This window comes from Barbatula barbatula, assembly GCF_947034865.1.
Source record: "Barbatula barbatula genome assembly, chromosome: 18".
In the NCBI taxonomy this organism is placed as follows: Eukaryota; Metazoa; Chordata; class Actinopteri; order Cypriniformes; family Nemacheilidae; genus Barbatula; species Barbatula barbatula.
Window position 1 is genome coordinate 1,711,347 of NC_136781.1, and position 19,761 is coordinate 1,731,107.

Genomic DNA, 19,761 nt, shown 5'->3' on the forward strand with positions numbered 1-19,761 from the left:
GCCAATTGGATTTGAGGGATTGGGTACGGGTTAGGAGGGCCTCGCAAAGCCAGAGATTGACTATTGGAGTGAACTTTGCAGAGAGAGAAAAAAAACACAAATTTACTGTGTGTGTCAACCCATGGTTGGGTCATATATAGACAAACCCAACCGATAGGTTAAATGAAACCTTTAAACTCACATACGGTACCAGTGATCAGTTCTCCTCACCTTTCGGACAGATCGTGCCAGTTTTGTGCTTAATATGCATAGTCACGTATGGGCGTCAATCTGAGGTGAAGATCAGGGTGAGGTTTAGGGCTGAGATACTGTACAAACGTTCATTCATCACCAAATAAAATGATCATTTAAGGGCTTTCACCCGAAAAGGAAAAGTCAATGTGATTTGTTTTAAAGTTAAACAGGACATTTGAAATTAAATGAAATAAAGGATGAGGCCTGGTTTCATCTCTTACGAATTGAGGAATAAGCTGGGTTCTAGCGATACCAATATTCAGATCCAAGGAAACACAAATTGAGTTCATGTAAAATGGCTAAAGGATAAACATCTGCAGAATTGTAAAAGTGGGGGTTTCATACCAGAATGGATGCAGACATTAATGTAGATTTGCAGTGCATTATGGGTGATTCTGTAAATTTAGCAGAAGCACCTGTTGGCTGAAACTTGGTGATGCGATACAAACAAAAAATAAGTTTCAGCAGGTTACTAAATATAAATAAAACAAGACGTATGTTTCTTTGGCTTAAATGAAGCAAATCCCCGTGCACGGATCTAAATAAGGACACGAAAGAGAAAATCTCTGATAAATGAGAATGAGCTCGATGTTCAAGTTCCAACACTACCGGCTTCACTTTAATGAAGTAGAAGCTTTCAAGAGTTATCATTACACAAACCAAGACAAGACAGGAGCTCTTTCAGAATAATCCACAGCCCACGGCACTTTGCCATCACCTTATTATTTCATCAGTCACAAGCTTGAACCAGCAGCAGCGTTCAGGCTTGTTCTGATCCGGATGAACTCTGATCAATATACAGGAGAATATGGACCACCTGCGCCACCTTGTGCCCAGTTTAAAAGCAGGAAGGACTGTAATGGACACCACTGGGGTCAAAAATCAATTGCGAATAACAGACACGTTTAATTTAGGTCAAAGGCCTTGGTAATATCAAGGCTTAGCCAACGTAATCGTTCCCTGTACATCCACAAATGTGTTTCTGTATTACGTTGACTGTAATAAAGAACTCAAGATTTAAAATCAATGATAGTCTCCTTCAATGCAACAAAAGACAGTCAAGGCTTCAAACTGTTGAGAAACACATCACAAAACGTGCAGGCCTCACACACGCGACCAATTCATCCACGTGATCAAGTTCTTTATTCACAATATTTTTCATTAAAAAAAACTCCTTTTTTTAATATACAACACAATCTGACAAGACAATTCTGTTTACAACTAGTCGACTCTCAATGAGCAGGCAGGCAGACGGAGAGAAACGGACTCGACATTGAGTGGCAAACAACCATAATAAAGAGATAAAGATAAATAAAAAAAATCATAAAAATCAAAGACAGAAGGGAAAGAGGCGTCCAGTCGAGCCTCACATGCATGCTGACCTCCGGTCCACACATCCATCCTGAATAAACCCGCGTGTCCGTGATCCTAAAGGAGAGGTGTGCTGAGAAAACATCAGAACGGCGGAGAGGCAAAGAGCGCTCTCCAAACTTTCATTTCTGGAAGTGATTGAGTGTCATTCTCTCCCAACAGTCCCAAAATCTTTCTGGTCTCACCCTTGTCCGTGTACCATCCATCAATCGTACATTACTGTCGAGTCAACAGTGTAGAGCTTCACCATGAGATAATTCTGGTTATCTGAGCAGCAATAAAATACAGATACTGTCTCGAGCTGAAAAACATGAGTGTACGTGTGTGTGCATATGTGTGTTTGTGCTTGTCATTTTCCCACTAGGCAAAAGCAGAACGGTGCTTTGTATCAAGATTCTCAAGTGTTCCCGCATGTAGCGCTTCGGAGTCTTTAGTGTGTGTTTTGTTTGGCAAAGCGTGAATGCATGAGAGTCCATGTGGGTATGTGCATGTTTTCTAAAGTTTATAGCCAGTCAGAGAAGAGGCGGCGACCATCCGATATAATTCCTTGAGGGACACGGCCAACGACCAATCAGCTCTCCCAGGAAACAATAGCACAAAGAAGAAGGACCTGAACGAGAGTGTGTCGAAGTTATTATTTGACAAACATTACTACGGAACAAATAACAAAACACCATTTCGTGTGTGCGTGTACCTGCTATCTGGAGATGTACGTGTAGGTTCGTGAGGGCGACCGTCCGTCTGGCTGTCCATTGGTGGAAACATTCAGGAAGTCCCATATAAGTATTGTGTCGTCATGGGAACTGCTAATAATCTGGAACTCATCAAACTGCAAACGGAAAACACGCCCAGAATGCTCCTGCAGAAAGTAACCATGACAACACACACTTTAAAGAGCCATACACACAGATAAACATGTTACATCACAATGTGCATGCTGATGCTATGCCCTATATGTAAGAACTGTTATGGGAAAGTGGATACAATATTTTAAACCATAGCAACTTTCAGCTTTTATCATTCATTATTTTGATGTATTTTTAACTATACACTTTAATTTTTTAATTTAAAAAAAGCATCACTTATTTATTAATTTAGTGTTGCATTCATTTATTTAGAATAGACAGGTGGAGATTTACCTAAATTTAAGCAATTTTCAAAATAGTGCTTTAACTTTAAAGTTATATTTAAAAGTTAAATACTGACACACTACATCCTAATAGTTTTTTAAGCATAATACCTGTAGGTTAGTAGCATAATCTCAAACACATTGAGCTCACAACAATTACATCTGCAGCACCCCCATGTGGCAGCTCGTGGTCGCAACAGAGAAACTATTTTCTTTAATTCGTGTATTTGAATGGCCCTTTTCACAATACAGTTTCAAAGCAGCTCTAGGAAAATGTATGTTTCTACATTAACTCAGAGAATAGTGTGTTTACACAAAAGTACAGTTTGCTAATACATGTACGCATTTAAGCAAAAGAGAGTGCATGATAAAGCAACATGCATTCCCTGAAATTGCAGTAAAATTGACAGTTCATATCATCAGATTTATGTTTAATAAAAAACAGACACAACACATATTGCACGATCTCACCACAAGTGTGCGCAAACACAGTGTACTGGCAGGGGCTCGTGGATCCAGAGCGGCCTGCAAATCCCAAACTTTAATTTTCCTGCAGAGAGAGGCAATGTCATGTTTGGGTGCGAGATGTTAAACACGTTGTCAGATGAATGCGTGTGTGTTTGTCTATGTACCCATCATATGCTCCGCTCACAATCCTCTTGTTGTCGAATCGGATGCAGCGGACCAGCTCCTCATGACCCTCCAAAACACGCAGACAAGCGCCGCACTCAATGTCCCACAACCTACACACAGACAAGACAGAAACAAGTCAGGTTCAAACTAAAAACATCTCAAGCACACAGAGTGTGACTGGGCAGAACCGCATTATGTTATTTACATGTGAAAGTGTATTGAGATGCTCGCGTTTTCTCTAACTCTGGTCATTTTATAAATCCGTTTGGCACTCATGTCAGTCATAATCATGTCCATCTTTATCTACTTCCAAACACAAAGCAAAAGCAATCCAATAAAACGAAGTACTTTAACATCGATTCATTTAGCAAACGCTCTTACCCAAAGTGCATCAAACATTATTAATGCATGTATTTCCTGCTAATCGAATGACCTGTGCAGACCTCTACATGGATATGATGTCTCTTTCACCTGATAGTGTTGTCTGAGGATCCACTGACAACCAGTCTGTCCCGGTACTGAAGGCAGGCGATGCCACGCTTGTGACCGTTAAGAGTCCGTACAAACTCACACGTGCTTGTGCTCCAGACCTGCAAATGCACACACGGCCTCTTTACCTACAACTTCGACAGCTATAAAAAAACCCAGCGCGCACTCCCGCCCCTCTCTCACTTTAATGGTTCTGTCTCCGGACGCAGACACGATGTATTTGTCGTCAAAGTCCACCACGTTCACAGCGGCGCGGTGACCCACGAGCACCCGGCGCAGGCTGATGTCTGTGGCAGACGCCATGTCCCACACTGCAATGGATCGATCTTTAGAACACGTGACCATTAGCCCGTTACAGAAGCGCAGGTGCAGAACCGCCTCGTTGTGATGGATCAGCGTGTTGAGAACCTCACCAGAAGAAACATCCCAAACCCTGAAACACAGAGCGAGACCCAGAGAAAAAGTATGTCACGTTTGGTTTAGTTTCGGTTCATGTGAGCAACTTTTATTTTGCCTTTATTTAAACTATTTTTGTATTATTATACTTCCCACATTTATTTATTTTGCCAATGACATTCAAAATGTTCAAAGTGAGCCTTTTAAGCGCGTTCTTGGAAGTATTAAGAGCATTTAGCAGCAGCTCCAGATGAGTAAAAATGTATTTCTATATTTTTGTGCTGTGAAAAGCATCTGTTGTTTGTGTGACACATACTGCTGTATATTATTATTATCAATGCAACATATGGTGTTAAAACGGCCTCATGTGAAACATATGGACGCTGTAAAGGAAAGATCAGTTCAACGAGTTCCTGCACAAGCTCAACATAGCGGGCTGATGTGTTTATGCGCTTTAAACATCATCACATTAGAAAGCTTTCTTCCTGCTCCGGCGGGCAGTCTGCACTTAACACTGTGAGTGATGCAGATGTGATTAATGTGCCTTCAGAACCCTGAACTCTTCTGAAACATCTGATCTCTCACAGGTGAGCGAGAGAGAAACACACACAGACACCGGAGAAGGTGACTGATGCTAGCTGGATCTTTGAACAGTGTTTCCATGGAGACTCTACAGCTGGAGATATGCTGAGTGTGCGGACGGTTTTGTTTTTGAACTAAAGTCAAATGAATATCCACATGACACACATACAGACGCTCCAGGTTTACAGAATAAACCAGACAGAACGTCTGGTGTGTGTGTGTACCTGATAGTAGAATCTGAGGAGCCCGTCACTATGACTCTTTCGTCGTACTGCAGACACAGAACTGATCCGGTGTGACCTGTCAGAACCTTTAAACACTCCAGAGTCTGCTTATCCCAGATCTGAGGAAGACATGAAGACAAGGTCAGATAGTGAGAGAAAGATAGACAGACAGATATCAAAACAGGCAAACAGACAGCGAGGTAGACCGACACACAGAGACAGGTAGATAACTTACATATAGACAGAGTTATTACACAAAGGCAAACAGACAGAAAGAGAAGCAGATGGGCAGAGAGAGAGACAGATAACCAACAGACAGACAATATGTCAGACAAAGAAGACAGACAGACAGAGACCGAAAGTAAGACAGACAAACAGGAAGAGAGAAAGAAAAGAAGACGAACAGACAGACAGACAGTTACTTTGATGGAGTTGTCTCGCAGGCCGCTGATAATCTTGTCATCATCATACTGGAGGCAGTAAACTCCTTTACTGTTCTCTGACCGGCACTGAATCCTCTGAAGATTGTGACGTCCACAACGCCAGTTCGCTTCGATCGTCTGAAGAGACGGAAGAAGAAAAAGAGCAAACGACTGACAGGATGAAGCGAGAGTAACCTGATGAATGAATGGGTAGAATCTCACCTCAATGTCCTGTATAATTTTGGGATAGAGTGAATGGTAGTATGAATTGGGCGGGACTTCGTTCGTTCGGTTTTTAAACAAATATTTCTCCCTGTGGACGAACAATGAAAACCGAGTATAGCAGATATACATCAAAACCTCACAAAACACTTAGAAAGGTGAGATTAAAACCGGAACTCAATCAGATGGTTAGGATTTATTTGGTATTTGGGACGTGAACTAATCCAGTGTCCGCCCGATTTATATTTCGATATTCAACATCACCCTACGTACTCAAGAGTTTATACGTGACAGCAAACCACTGGAACAGTGACGCACACGACAGCTGTACATTCAACAGTCAGTTACGTTTATTTGAGGACATTTTCCAACAAATACACATCGTTCCGTGTAATGACAAAAATGAGTGTGCGTGCTCTCACCACTGATGTCGCTCTGACAGGCCTTTCCACAGGGGGTCTGTGCGGACCATCCTCTCGATGAGTTTCTTCCACAGCATCCCGTCTGAGATGACCCTCTGCCATTCTCTACTGACCAGCTCAGCGGAGCATAGTGAACGAGCGTCCAGGAACGACAAGATGTTTTCGGCTATGTGATCCAGACCCTGAGCTGGAGAGGGAGAGAGATGAAGGGTGTCAGATTTAGAAAGTACCCCACTTTATTACTGTGGTATCAAATGCAGCAAACTGTCGGTTTAGTTTTAGACTCTTTTAATGCATGCATACATCAGCAAGTGCACATCGAAGTGTAGTACTTATTCTGCAGTACACTAAAAATTTGCTATAGTAAACTGTGATATACTTCCTAGATCTCGTAGCGTTTCTCATTGTAAATATTACAGATAATAGAGTATTTACTATAGTTTATCAATAATGTACACTGTAGTATACATTAAAGTGAAGCAGATACTAAAGTATACGACGGTATTCTTTAATGTGGGTTGTGGTAAGGTTGAGGTGTGTGTGTGTGTTAGATACCTGGCAGCGCTGTGATGAAGTCTCTCTGTAACATAGGTTTAAGGTATGAATTTATATGGCCGTGTTGGTAATGGCACATTCGTGAGATCAGACGTTCCACAAACTCCACCTGATCATATTCTGACCACTGATCGAACAGCTGGATGCACAGCTCTTTCTCCTTCTCGAAGTTCCCTTGAGATAACCTCTTCCTCGAAGCCGCCACCACCGCACCGTTCCCTAACTGAAACAACAGCACGGGTGACTCCAATAAATCTCTAAACTGAGGCACTGTTTGGCTTCCAATGTTGCACAACATTAGCCACTATTAATAAGAAATCATAATCATATAATATATTTAATAATAATTTTAATTATGTGTAAAATATATCATTAGCCGACGTTTTTCTGCTCCTCTACAGTAAAAACATGTCTGACCCAAAAAAACATTTTGAAAAGCAAAACCTCAAAACATTGAAACCACTGAAACATTGTGGCAGTAAAGATTTGACTTATAAAACATACAGTTTGAGAACGCAAAAAATCATCATGACATTTTTACAGGAATAAAATATATATGCATTTTATTGCTTTTTCTGCTGAAATTCTCATAACCGTAACACGTCCCGATTTGTCTGAGTGCATTATATGTTGACATTTAAACAGAGTAAAATGTAAATATTCTGAAAAAAACAATTGGATGTTTTACTAGAGGTTCTCAAAAAATGATTGACAGAATATTCATGTCTAATAGAAATGGAGACAAAGAAGTGTCATTGTGATATTTTCACTTTCCTTAACATTTCAAACGACCGTTTAAACACACACAAATATATTAACGTTAAGTTTGATTTGATGTAAAGCACATCTACTAGTACTCTTCAAAGAAGTTAACTAATTACTTTATATGTATTCAATTGTAATAAATCGATTCATTATAAATGAAATGTATGTTGTGTATGATTAATAAAAACTTGCTTGGGCATCATGGCTTCGTTTGTTTTAGCTAAACATGCTATGAGATTGACTTTTTTAATGGTTACAGTAATGAGTAATTATTGTAGAACGTTTTTTGGTCATTTTTTGTAAGAAATTTGGCTTTAATATCAAACCTTGTTTAAAATGAGTATTTAGGAAATGTGTTGATCGAGTTTTTTTAAGAGTTTACACACACCTTATATACTGATGTCTTCTTCTGCGGGACTTCATCTGTGTTTATTTGTGACTCCATCGCTGTCATGTTCTACAAACAGAAAGAGGGACAAAGAGAGAGAGAGAGAGAGAGAGTACAGGGGACAGGTAAGACACAGGGCAGAGGCCATTGGTGCATTAAAATGATGCATTCTGGGGAAACCATTTAAGGAGCATTTAAACATGCAAACAACAGAAATCCCTTCTCCAAAAACAATCCCTGCTGATCAGTGATCTCTAAAGTGAAACAGATCTCACACAAGTGACAACTAAAAGCGATCGCTCATGGAGGTAACGGTGAGAACAAACTCTGACTCATCCGTCTGCTCCATACGGTCTGTGGATTTTAAGGATAAAAGTCAGGCGGAGCTAGGACCTGCGTTAATAATTTATAATATATATAATAAAGACCCGCGGTACTTAGGCTTTTAGTGGAGATACTCATAGATATCTATGGAGAAGCTTTCCAGCAGAGAGACCATGGAGAGTAAGATCGTCTAAAATCACCACCGAGGAGTTTGCTTTGATTCGGATCAGTATGCGAGAAACATTGGTCTTCTGTTTGTTTGCACCAAGATATGATGATGTTGTTGTAATATTAGCTGTGTGACGGAGCGGTTCAGCATCATTGTTTATCTGGAACCGCTTTAATATTGTACACACCCAGAAACTGGAGAGAGAGAGAGAGAGAGAGAGCGAGAGAGCTTTACAGTTGAGAGGAAACACATACATCAGATCGAAAATCAAAGACTTTATCTGTGTAAAGTCATTTCCTCTCTCTCTCTCTCTCTCTCTTCCGCTCTCTCTCCTGCAGGGACATAAGTGCACAGACTGATGATGTGGGAGACAGTGATCGACCACATAAAATGTCAATATATCCAGATGACTTTATAATTACTTTTGTTTAATGAAATTAAAAGACACCGACACTCCTAAACAAATATAAGCAACTATTTTATATTTTATATATACATAATATATAAAGAAAAAAAAAATATATAGGAAAACCCCTGAAAACGTTGTGAAAGGAAATCTACTCATTTAAAGTCACGTAAACATACAAATGTATCGGTGTTGACAATCGGTCAACCACAAATCAGAGTTCAGAAGCCAACAAACCACGCACACAACATCTGACAAGACAGAGGGGCGGTGAGGACCAGTGTGAAGCACAGCGGGCTGGAGAGGAGAAGAAGAGCGCCACCAAGAGGGGAGGAACAGAGGGGTAAAGAGCAGTGGAGAGGAGGAATGAGGAGGTGCGCAGTGAGGAGCAGACAGAAACAGAGAGGAGGTACTGAAGAGGAGAGCAGAACCTGGTTGTGGACCCGGGAGGCGGGGAGGCTCTGCAGGCATCTAAGAGCACACAGACTCTCGGCCACCGAGGAACAACCCAGCCAGACAGAACGAGGCAAAGAACACTGTGTGAGAGATAGAGAGAGCAGAAGATGTGATAACAACAAGAATAAGCAAGAGAGAAAGACAAGGAGAATGTCAAAATAACAAAGCAAAGTACAGAAGGCAAAAAACAGAAGTGGAAAGAGAAAGCGAGAGAGAGGGAGAGAGCAGCAAGCACACAAATAATAAATGATAAGAGTGATGTGACGGAGATAAACATGAGTATAAACAAGAGGATAAAGAGTCAGTGAGGGATAAAAAAAACACTATTAGAGCAACAGAGAAACAGCACACACACACACACACACAAGATACAGAACAAAAACAAAACAATAAGTGGGCGGAGCACAGAAATAGGAGTGGCCAATCAGGCCGCCACCTTTTCCACACACCATTAAAACAAGTTTAGTGTAGTTATGTGCTTTGATTTCTCACAAAAACTGACAAACACGACATATCCAAACACACATGCAGATGTGATGAGAAATGTAAATCTAGAATACACTCAAGTATATTTGCATATTATTCATCTAACCCTCCCTCTTCTCTCAACAGGTATTGTTCTGGCTTTTGTTGAAACTGGTAACTTTGTATAGTTGCTCTTTTATGGCATATATCTTATTGCTCCCCAAACTCTTTGTAAGTGGCTTTGGATAAAAGCGTCTGCGAAATGACTAAATGTAAATGTATATTACTTAATGCATACAATCTTTCCTTGAAAAATATTATTGGGGTAAGGAGCTGAATTATATTATTGAATTATTTACTGAATTTACTTTTCGTTTAACAGAAAAAAGTTATTGAAGGTTATGTTGTAAAGGCGTCTGCTAAACGACGAAATGTAAATGTACAGAAATCAGCAATTTCACAAGGTCACTTCACAGCAGGTTCAGATCTCGAAGTCACAATTCAGAAACTCTCTTAAACACGTGTTCGAAGGGTACATTCGACAATCACATTCAGAACAGCATTAGTGAATGTGCATCTTGTAAACATAAGCTACTTTTTATTTCATTTAGCTTTCGAAAGCTTTGATAAACAACGACACAATACACTAAGACATATAAAGCACGTTGTATGCGGTGCACGTAAAAAGTATGTGATGTACGACAAGCATACAGACCACATCGGAAACATACAAAATGCGTTTTATATACACATATGTTTTGAGTTATGAAGCTCATATAGAGTGTGTGTGATATATAAATCGCTTATTGTGACGAAGCGCGCAATGGCGCAGCGGTGCCGCAGTGAGCGCTCGGACGTTTTCGTGACTTTTATAGGCACATCAAACCCTGATCTGAGAGCGCGTTAAACGTTAGTCACGTCACTGCAGCGCACTCTTATTGCAGCATCAGATTCATATCGATCGGGTCCCATGTCTGTGTTTTGTTCCTCGCCGTAACGTCCAGTATACTGGAATCAATATAATCGCCACTTATTCGGGTTAGTGTGGTGTTCGCACGTACCATCAGCTCAAGGGTTTTGTCCTCCATGTCCGGGTCCATATTATTATTGTTCTGTTCGCGTCCAACCGTGAAAATGGAAACCCGTCCGCGAACCCAAGCGAATCCAGATACGACAAACCACGAACAAAATAGACAGACCGTCAAAATAAAAGTCCCACTCTACGACCGTTACCTCCACCTGCTGGGTTCTTTATGTACTGCATTGTGATAATTGTCTTCAACCGGATCTCTAAAACCACCAGCACGTCATAAAATATAATATACACAAATATGACATTTATTAGATCATTTTGAATAGAGAAATGGATAGGATAATAATTAAAGTCCGTTGAAATGACAAAGCTCTTGGACACTGCAAACTGTCAAACAAATGCTCATTTGTACAATGTATTTATTGCATATTTTCTTTTCCTCTACTTCCAAAATCTCTAGAGTCAAAACCAAATGATAATTCTACATCTGTATTTTTAAAGTTCACAACAGCTGTAGGACTTTTATTTAGCTAGAGAAGCTGGGAGCAGAAATGTTCATTTCCTGTGTCACGTGTCTTTCCAGGGCGGGTGCGTGTGTGAGGGGGCGGTCCCATCCGCAGTTAATTGACTTTGGTTGGCTGGATCTGTTGTTGGGTCTCCACACATACAATCATTTGAATGATCTTCTCTTGAAAACTAGTAAATAAAGCTAATTTATTCTGATAGATGCAGGGCCTACGGTTCATATGTTGAAATAAAATCATAACCCATATTTTACTATAACGTTTCACTTTATAGAAAGCCAAACTGCATGAACAAATGTTGTCAAATAGTTTTTTTTCTTAGTTATAAAGCATGCAAAGCTTTCATTTGAAATCTGGGCTACACGTTTGTTTCATAATCACCGCTTGCGTTCAAACATTTGTATCATCTCAGTTTGATTTCTTTCAAGAACGAGGACAAACCGAGTAAAATAAAGTGTGAGCGAGTCGATTTATTTCGCCCGTTATCCAGCCTGAATAAGATAGCACTTTATATTGCATACACAATAACTGTGGCAATGAGATAAGATAGATACTTTGGAGTATTGTTCAATTAATATGAAACAACAACCATTTCTTGATAAGTTCAGAGTGCAACAAGTCTTAAATAGACCCAGAGAACATGCATACTGATATAAATATATACCAAGAATAAATATGAATGTCAAATGCATACATACACAGTCAGTAGAGAGAACACATGCAGCTGGTTTAAGCAATTTCAAATTTATTGTTGTTTCTCCCCCATTCGTTAAAGAAACCCTTATAAAAAATCCCACACCGTCATAAAATACAACAGCAGAAATTGCTGATAAAAAAGAAAAAGTAGGAATGAATTTAGGGTGGACATGAACAGAAAAAATGACTTCTTTCAAAAGAAGCCAGTCCAAAGACAGGCAAGGGTACTTCCAGAACACATTCTGTGACTTGGTTTCGAAGCGGGGAGGAGAATAAACAAAAAGAGGCTGAGTTCTAATCCAATCCTATTCATTAATCATTAACATCTCTGTCGTTCACTTAATTAACAGACAAGTCACTTTTCTTCTGAAACTGTGTGAGTAACTGGGCTCCACTTAAACACGCACTCTTTCTCTCTCTGGGCAAGAAGGAACGACTCGTCTTTCCATATTTCCTTGAATCTTCACTGATTTCTCTGTCCCGACTACCTAGTAGTCATCCAAATCAAAAAACTCTTCATCGCCCTGATAATCCATGCCCTGAAAGTCCACACGGTAGCGCAAAATACCTGAAAGTGACAAAGTTGCACAATAATCAGATCGACGTGTGGTTCAATTATGACTGTTATCACCAATAATACTTAATGATGTCGTGAGCGAGTCAGTTTTGTTTATGAACCACATGTGGAAGAAGTGCGAGCTTACCCCCGATTCCTCCAAAGCCCTTGACGAACTGTGAGCCCTCTTGACTTTTATCTGTCACAATCTCCAGAGTTGCTCCGAACTTCTTATAGAAATTGGCAAACCACTCCAGGAGAGGCATGGACTCGATGAGCTCGTGCTCCTGCCCCGTCTAACACACATAAAAAAACAACTTTTATTATCAGAAAACGGACACGCGGACTGAGATCGGCAGGGGTAAAAACGCAACAACAATGAATGTTTGGTTTTTATACAGCACGAGCCCAGGCTCTGAATAAAATGTGTATGAATAAAATAGTTTGCCTTCAATGCTTTTAAGATGGATCTAACATATAACAAAGCAAATGACATAATGTTGGTAACTCTTAATGTTGTTTATTTCAGCAGGACAGTTTGTTGTCATAACCGTCCTATGTGGACAGGTGGAAGCGGCGTGACACAACAGATGACCTTTCACACACAAACACACCTCTTTGTCTATGAAATGAGATTTGTCCTTTTCTTGTTCAGGGGTCAGATAAATGACTTTCTCATCTGAAACGCATAATCATAGAGAGACACTAGTAAACACACTTCCGTTCAATATCATTTCATTTTTAATCACCCTTAAAAAATGTCTTAAGGAACAGTTCACCAAAATAAAAAGTACATTTGTGAAGTATAGTTACAGACATGCGAAGACGTTTAAAATCAAATCGGTTGTGCAGGACCTGACAGATGACTGCAATATGAGATAGTGTGTGTGATAAAAATATATGTGTGTAACATTCTCTTCGGTCTCATCCATCAGTGTGTGTGTGTGTACCGTTCTCAGAGTCGATGCTTTCTGCTCCATGGATCCTCAGCACGTATCTCATCGTCTCCAAGTTTTCATAGACGATGAGAATCTCGACAGAGCCCATCTCCAGCCCTTTGAGCGTGTCCTCTACTCCGAAACAATACTTCCCTGTGTCTTGACTGATCTCATCGAAATATCTGCCTGAGAAAATGTATATTCATGAGTTCAGATGAAACTTAATGAAACCCTATTAACAAATTTGAAAAGACTTTGAACAAATTAGTCAGAATGGATCACACAACACTCTAGGAAGTAACACAAACTACATGGAGATTTCAAAGATGCCACATCATTGTGCAGTCCGTGCAAAGATGTAAATTCACAAATTTAAGCCGTTTAAAATCGTTTTCTAACAGTGAACTGACATGTGCCCTTTTCAGCGATTTAATGAGATGGTGTAGTGAGAATAAAATGTACCTATTAATTTTTTCTCTTGGATGAACTTGACATTCAACAGAACCTCAGCAGAAAGCTCAATGGCCTGATTGAAGCCGTTTTCACCCCCGTACGAGATGTCCACCAGCCTCAGCACTTTTGCCTGTAACCTCTGCGACCAATCAGACACAACAACAACGAAGTTAATGACAAATTTCAGCCAATTACAGTGAGACTACAAATTGAATTCATCAATCTCAGACAAACAATGATTCAGCCACAGCCAATGAGAGTTTCTTTTCTTACCTGATCAAACATGTCCGATTGGCTGAGCTCTGTTTTGAAGTCTGCCGATCCGGCCAGCACCAGTCCGGCCACGTTCACCTTGTCATTGGACACGAAGAACTGGAGTGCCGTCTCTGCGACCTTCCGCACGTAATTGTGTCTTTTCTCCATCCGCAACCGAGCGAAACGCAGTGCAGACTGACCTCCTCTCCCTGACAAACAGCCAACGCAAAATCAGCGCCTCTACATCAATGCACTAGGAATATCTGAGGATTTTCAATGATATGCACCTAGGCAATGTTATAAACAGCAGTGTTTGCCTATGTACATTTTTACGAAAAATGATTTGACAATTTGTAAATGGAGTTCGTTTTGTTACTGAAGTTTAGAAAGGTCAGATGCTCTTAAAACTCTCTAATATCTGCAAGTCACAAGACAAGGACGGATCGAGAAAATAAAGGACATTAAACACTTTATTGTGAATTTTGGAAACGCAGCGTGTGTGTACCGTGTTTTTTGGGCAGGTCCACGGTAAACTTGTGCATCACTTCTCTGGTGTTGCCTTGCAGGGTTCCAAATAGAGCTCCGCTACCATCAATAACTATAAATCCAAACTTACTGTCATCCGATAATAACGCAGTGAGGGCCTAAAGAGAGAGCGAGCGAAAAAGAAAGTGACATAGCGATAGAGAGCAAGATTTTTGCGTTTAATTCACTGTTTATGTTATGAAACACTTCATGTGGATTGGGGTTTTCACCTCAGTGTGGAACTTGTTGTCACACAGATACAGAGATGTGTTGATGGGTTTGAACGGCTCAAAATCGATGTTGACCTTCTTTTCTTTCCCTTCGTCTGTTACTATGGTGCCGCAGTACACCACAAGACCATTATGCGGAACTGCAAGAAACAATTCAAACAAGTTGCTCAATTTGCAACACTTCACTGGTTTGTCATCACTTAATTTCCTAAATGTGGTGTGCAATTTATTTATTGTGTTTGGGCTCAACACAAAGTCAAAGTTTGAGTCCATCTATCAAACCTTTTCTTATGCCGTCGATAAAAGAAAACAGTCAGTGATGTGTAAACACAATAAACGAGAGAGAGAGACACACACACCTTTATTATAGAGCTTTAGTCTCTGCTGTACAGAAGTAATCGCTCCCAGAACCGACAGTCTGTTCACTCGACTCTTGATGTTAGACGCTGTACCAAACTCATCCGCCAACATCTTTGCCACCCTGGAGATCTGATCTTTAGGAGGAATGATGAGAGAGATCATGCTGGTCCCATTACTGAGAGAGAAAGAGAGAGTAAGCTGACAATAATTATTTGAGTAAAATAGGATGATCACATTTATGACCACCGGTACCGTGTGTAACTAATATGAAGACATTAAACCGAGAACACAACTTGATGTTGTTGTGTAACCTGTACAGAACACGGAGCTAAAAACAACGAATCTGTGACTTTTTTTTTGTAATGGAACCCATCAGATCCAATTCACTTTCAGACCGGATGTTTACGTAGAACTCACAAAATGAGTTTTAACAAATACATTAGTGTTTCTCTGTTTAGCATGAAACACACACTGTTTATCCCACCTGCACTAAACTCAAATCGGGGTCATGCTGGTGCCAAAACAGAAAGAGAACAGAACAGTGCTTGTGTTTATTTACACACACACCAGGAACAAGAGTTTGACCTCTGATGTGACTCAACCGTAATGTTGGTAAATGAGTCAAGATCTCCTCAAAAAATATTTATTTAATATTACATCAGAGGCCATAGAAACCAGTGAAAAGTGCAAAACGTTTACTTGTCCTTTTGGCCTTGTGTTTTGGGGATCTACGCGCCTGATCAACCGTGTGCAACACAAACAGTCATTTTGCTCCTAAAAGTTACTGTGATGTGCACATTAAGTAAGGAAAACAAGCACGAAACACGTGAATATAAGAACATGGGATAAATACTGCTAAACTCAAATAGAAAAGTAAAGAAATTCAAAACGCTTTGAACCTCTACAGTACGACAGTATATCACATGTTCATGTGTGAAAACTACAATGCCCAGCGTAATGCATGTCGTTTATGTCAGACCGGTGAATGACATGCTTTTTCTGTTTTAAATACTTTAAATGATGTTTTCCCACATGCTAATATTCATGCAATTTTGGTTTGATATTTAAACGCACATTTGTTTAGTTTTGGCCTCTAAACTCATTTGGATCCCCAAATGATTTACTACTAGATGCACACAAGCTGACACGCACGGGTTTAACTTCCATTGTTTTCATAGCAGGCTTTGGCTTTTGTGAATTCCCTCCCCCTACTGCTAAACCCTCCCTCACACAAACCCGAGGCCTCGAATTCAGTTAAACGTGATCCGAGAGTCACTTTTTTTCACTATATTTAATCCTTTGTGATATAACCAAACCCGTACGCAGACGCAGACACGCTCGTACCCTCTCGCCGCTTCCAGGCTCCGGATAAGTTTCTTGATCTTCCAGATCTCCACATTTCTGTCTGCCGCGCATGGATCATCCGCCATATTCAGCCCTGAAACAGTAGAGAATAGTGCCGTTAACACCGGCACAGACCGGAAACCGTCTGCGTGTCCGTTCCACCGGGCGTCGGTGTCTCCGGCCCGACAAGCGCGTTCACGCCAGCCCTTAGTGAACACGCATGTGATCGGTGCCCCACGTTTCCCTTTATTTCCTCACTAACACAGAAAGTATTCAAACTACTATGGTAATACTACGGACACATACCCGGATATTCTCCGATGCGACTGTTATATTGGGCTATACCGTGTGAACACTATGCTACATGCACGTGTATAATACCACGATATTGCAGCGAACGTCGAGCGGATCCTCTTTAATACCCCAAATACCGCACCGCGCCATAATAAATACCTCTCTCTCGGTGCTCCGGTCGTCCGGTGTCGGTCGGTCTGTCTCTGTATGTTCCACCCGCGTCACGCCGCCGCCGGTTCCTGCGGATACACGTGGGAGGAGGAGCTTCGCTTTCACTTCCTAGTTACCCGCATAGCAACGGTCGAAGGCCGATTGTTCTGTTTCCTGTGAGACGTACCGATTCAGTTCCTGCAGGCGGCGCTCGGTGGTCCACAGAAGGAATGGAAATATCCCATTCAGTCGCATTTTGAAAGCATTTCTTTGTTTATGTTCAACAATCCTAAAAAAACGCATTGAAATATATTTTTTAAAGCAACTTTATTGATTCGACCTACCCTGCGCTGAGGAACGTTTAAGCGATTACGTAACCACGTCGTCTTTGATTGGTCGGTGCTCCCAGCGCTGGGAAAAGTTCAAGATCCACTTCAGCATTATGCATCACGGACAATGACACTGACGAACATAAATACTCACTGAATTGAAATTGCAACAATTATCTTTCGATTGGTCGGATAGGATCAATGTAAACTATGTGGCTGGAACGGAAGTCGAAATGCGCACAGGGGATGCTGGGAAATGAAGTTGTCTTTAGGTTTGACGTTGCTGACCCAATGCAGTGACTTTTCTGGCATGTACATTATTTAATGAATTGTAAATCAACAATCACGTATCGTAATATTTACACGGAGTTTTTGAAAGTATACCAAGGTGCATAGAAAAAAAACATTTCTATTTATCTAGGCGCCTGTATATCTCGCTGTCACCGTGAGAGGGCGCCATCGCTCAATATGTGAGAGCAAACATGACTTGACTTTCTCCACAGTCGATGCTTTGACGACGAGCCTGTTTTGGTCAATTTTAAATACAAAGATGAACAGCTGGTTGTATATTTCTGTATTTTTCATGGTATCCCTTAAACCATCGGGGCTGCTTCACGAGAGATCATATGTTTAAAGCAGCCGTTCTCAAAATGGGGGGCCGTGTCCTCAAGAGTGGGCCCAAGATGGATCCAGGGGGCTACAGTTTTGGTGGCATTGTATAAAGTATAGAAATGGGTTATACAATTTGTCCAATCACAAATCTGAAAAATAAGACCACCAACCAAAAAATGTGATGTTACAACATTGTTCAATTGAATATGTTTATCATTTATTAAGGATTTTAAGTTTGTTATGTCATGTTAAAGCATTTACATTGCACATACTTGAAAAGTGTTATATATTTTTGTAATGCAGTGATGAAAATAGTGAGACTTGAAACATGCATAAAAATGTGGTATGAACAAAGATAAAAAACACCAGAAATTTAAATAACAAAAGAAGTTCATATAAATGAAAGCTACATATAAGAGAAACATATAAGAGATGTGATGGTTGATGCTCTCTCTGTGCTTCTCTTCTCGCAGGCCAATAAACGTCCCGCTGAAACTGGCTGTGATAATAACGATCTTCAGACGATAATCACAGTAATTCACACTCACACACATTGATACGCTGCAAGAACAAAACCTCAAACGTCCCGCACACACTCACACCCGCTGATGCTCAGGGTTATTTTGGGAAAGGTGGATGAGTCTCCTGCAGGGGTGCGAGGACGCTCGGACCTGAGGAGAGTCAGGTCAGCATTTATGAGCGCAGAGACAGGCAGTTACCAGAGGAGGCAGATGGTCAGAAAGCCCATCATCTTCACTGCGGCTTCTCTACCGCCTGCATCTGTATGTGTGAGTCTTTAAACGGATGAAACCATCATTCTAATCTGAAGGTCACACGAGGACCTGTATTTTACACTTGCTTGATATGTGCAGTATGCACTCTGTTTCCGGGTAGGTTTATTGTTCTGTGGCATTTGTGGACCGTTCATATCAATGAAACTGCTATCGAATAGAAAACGAAAGGCCTGTCGGTTAAATGAAACAATTATGAAAGAACCCAATTTATAAGACATCTTTACCTTTCCTCTTTCATAGCACATTTTGTTTAGTTTAAAACCGAAAATCGTTTTTTTTATTCTAGGGTTGTTGTTTGCATTGAGTGGAGACACCTTTGAATAAGTGAAATGATACAATAAGTTCACTGATATTACATCTGTTTCCACATATTGAGAACATTCTAAATCAAATCTCCTTTGATGCAGAGTATATTATCTTCTGCTAAAAAAAGAGATGAGAAAAATAACATTTCTGTTATTCTGTTATTATAACATTTCTATATTATGTTGTTCCATCCTGACTCTTCAGTATCTCTGCGGTTTTGTGTTTAGGAAACATGAGCTATTTCTATCTACATACATCGCATGTGTCCTTGCATGGAATTCTCCATGTCGTTTCTACAGCAGCCCTAAATGGACACACTGCTCCTGCGTGATCGTGTTTCGTAAATACGTTATTTCCATCTTAGTCCTGTGTCAGCTGCTGTAGCGCTTCGTAAGGGAGGGTGGAGTGAGCCATTAGTTGCACGTCGCAACCTCACCACTAGATGCTGCTATATGTCATAGACTGTAAATTAAAACCACTACCCACAGACATAAGCAATGCTATTAGTAATGCTCACCCTATCTAACACCACTAATAACCAGTAAGTCTACTGTCAACATGCTCTATTTCTCTTAGCATTAACCCCCACACACAGCTTTAAACGGACAAATCCAAACTAAACAGCGGAATGATGACATCTGTTAAATGGATCAACTAACCATGAAGCAAAACTGTGTTTGAAACCAGCGCGATTATGAACCCAATTTCTG

The 19,761-nt window shown here is 40.5% G+C and overlaps 2 protein-coding genes across 6 annotated transcripts; both read right to left on the reverse strand.

Moving 5' to 3' along the window:
* Window positions 1–1,356: 1,356 nt before the first annotated feature.
* fbxw11a (F-box and WD repeat domain containing 11a) lies at window positions 1,357–10,880 on the reverse strand. Of its 3 annotated transcripts, none has more exons than XM_079479204.1 (14): window positions 10,714–10,880; window positions 9,163–9,267; window positions 7,833–7,901; window positions 6,680–6,902; window positions 6,125–6,311; window positions 5,703–5,793; window positions 5,481–5,618; window positions 5,059–5,177; window positions 4,040–4,289; window positions 3,839–3,957; window positions 3,367–3,477; window positions 3,206–3,284; window positions 2,300–2,464; window positions 1,357–2,215 (listed from the first exon to the last, which is right to left on the reverse strand). In XM_079479204.1, the coding sequence occupies exons 1-13, from the start codon at window positions 10,750–10,752 to the stop codon at window positions 2,303–2,305; spliced, it is 1,692 nt and encodes a 563-aa protein (XP_079335330.1). In that variant the 5' UTR covers window positions 10,753–10,880; the 3' UTR covers window positions 1,357–2,215; window positions 2,300–2,302. The 3 variants fall into 3 exon arrangements, with proteins under 3 accessions (XP_079335330.1, XP_079335332.1, XP_079335331.1); XM_079479206.1 differs by lacking the exon at window positions 9,163–9,267 and having other exon boundaries at window positions 6,680–6,704; window positions 6,789–6,902; window positions 10,714–10,818; XM_079479205.1 differs by lacking the exon at window positions 9,163–9,267.
* Window positions 10,881–11,934: 1,054 nt separating this feature from the next.
* On the reverse strand, window positions 11,935–17,459 carry LOC306907659 (eukaryotic peptide chain release factor subunit 1-like). Of its 3 annotated transcripts, XM_079479939.1 has the most exons (13): window positions 17,389–17,459; window positions 17,198–17,299; window positions 17,020–17,099; window positions 16,567–16,660; window positions 15,222–15,397; window positions 14,863–15,002; window positions 14,613–14,751; window positions 14,126–14,316; window positions 13,862–13,991; window positions 13,412–13,585; window positions 13,076–13,140; window positions 12,610–12,757; window positions 11,935–12,473 (listed from the first exon to the last, which is right to left on the reverse strand). In XM_079479939.1, the coding sequence occupies exons 2-13, from the start codon at window positions 17,263–17,265 to the stop codon at window positions 12,394–12,396; spliced, it is 1,485 nt and encodes a 494-aa protein (XP_079336065.1). In that variant the 5' UTR covers window positions 17,266–17,299; window positions 17,389–17,459; the 3' UTR covers window positions 11,935–12,393. The 3 variants fall into 3 exon arrangements, with proteins under 3 accessions (XP_079336065.1, XP_079336064.1, XP_079336066.1); XM_079479938.1 differs by having other exon boundaries at window positions 17,198–17,459; XM_079479940.1 differs by lacking the exons at window positions 16,567–16,660; window positions 17,198–17,299; window positions 17,389–17,459 and having other exon boundaries at window positions 17,020–17,094.
* Between the last annotated feature and the right edge of the window lie 2,302 nt (window positions 17,460–19,761).

Coding starts and splice junctions, on each gene's coding strand:
- fbxw11a (XM_079479204.1), bottom strand. CDS start 10,752: ATGGACCCGGACATGGAGGACAAAACCCTTGAGCTGATG. Junction 9,268..10,713: donor ACAAAACCCTTGAGCTGATG/GTACGTGCGAAC, acceptor TCTCTCACACAG/TGTTCTTTGCCTCGTTCTGT. Junction 3,478..3,838: donor TCCTCAGACAACACTATCAG/GTGAAAGAGACA, acceptor GTCTGTGTGTAG/GTTGTGGGACATTGAGTGCG.
- LOC306907659 (XM_079479938.1), bottom strand. CDS start 17,313: ATGCGTTTTTTTAGGATTGTTGAACATAAACAAAGAAATGCTTTCAAA. Junction 16,661..17,019: donor ACCGGAGCACCGAGAGAGAG/GTATTTATTATG, acceptor CTACTGTTTCAG/GGCTGAATATGGCGGATGAT. Junction 15,398..16,566: donor AGCCTGGAAGCGGCGAGAGG/GTACGAGCGTGT, acceptor TTTCTCTCTCAG/TAATGGGACCAGCATGATCT.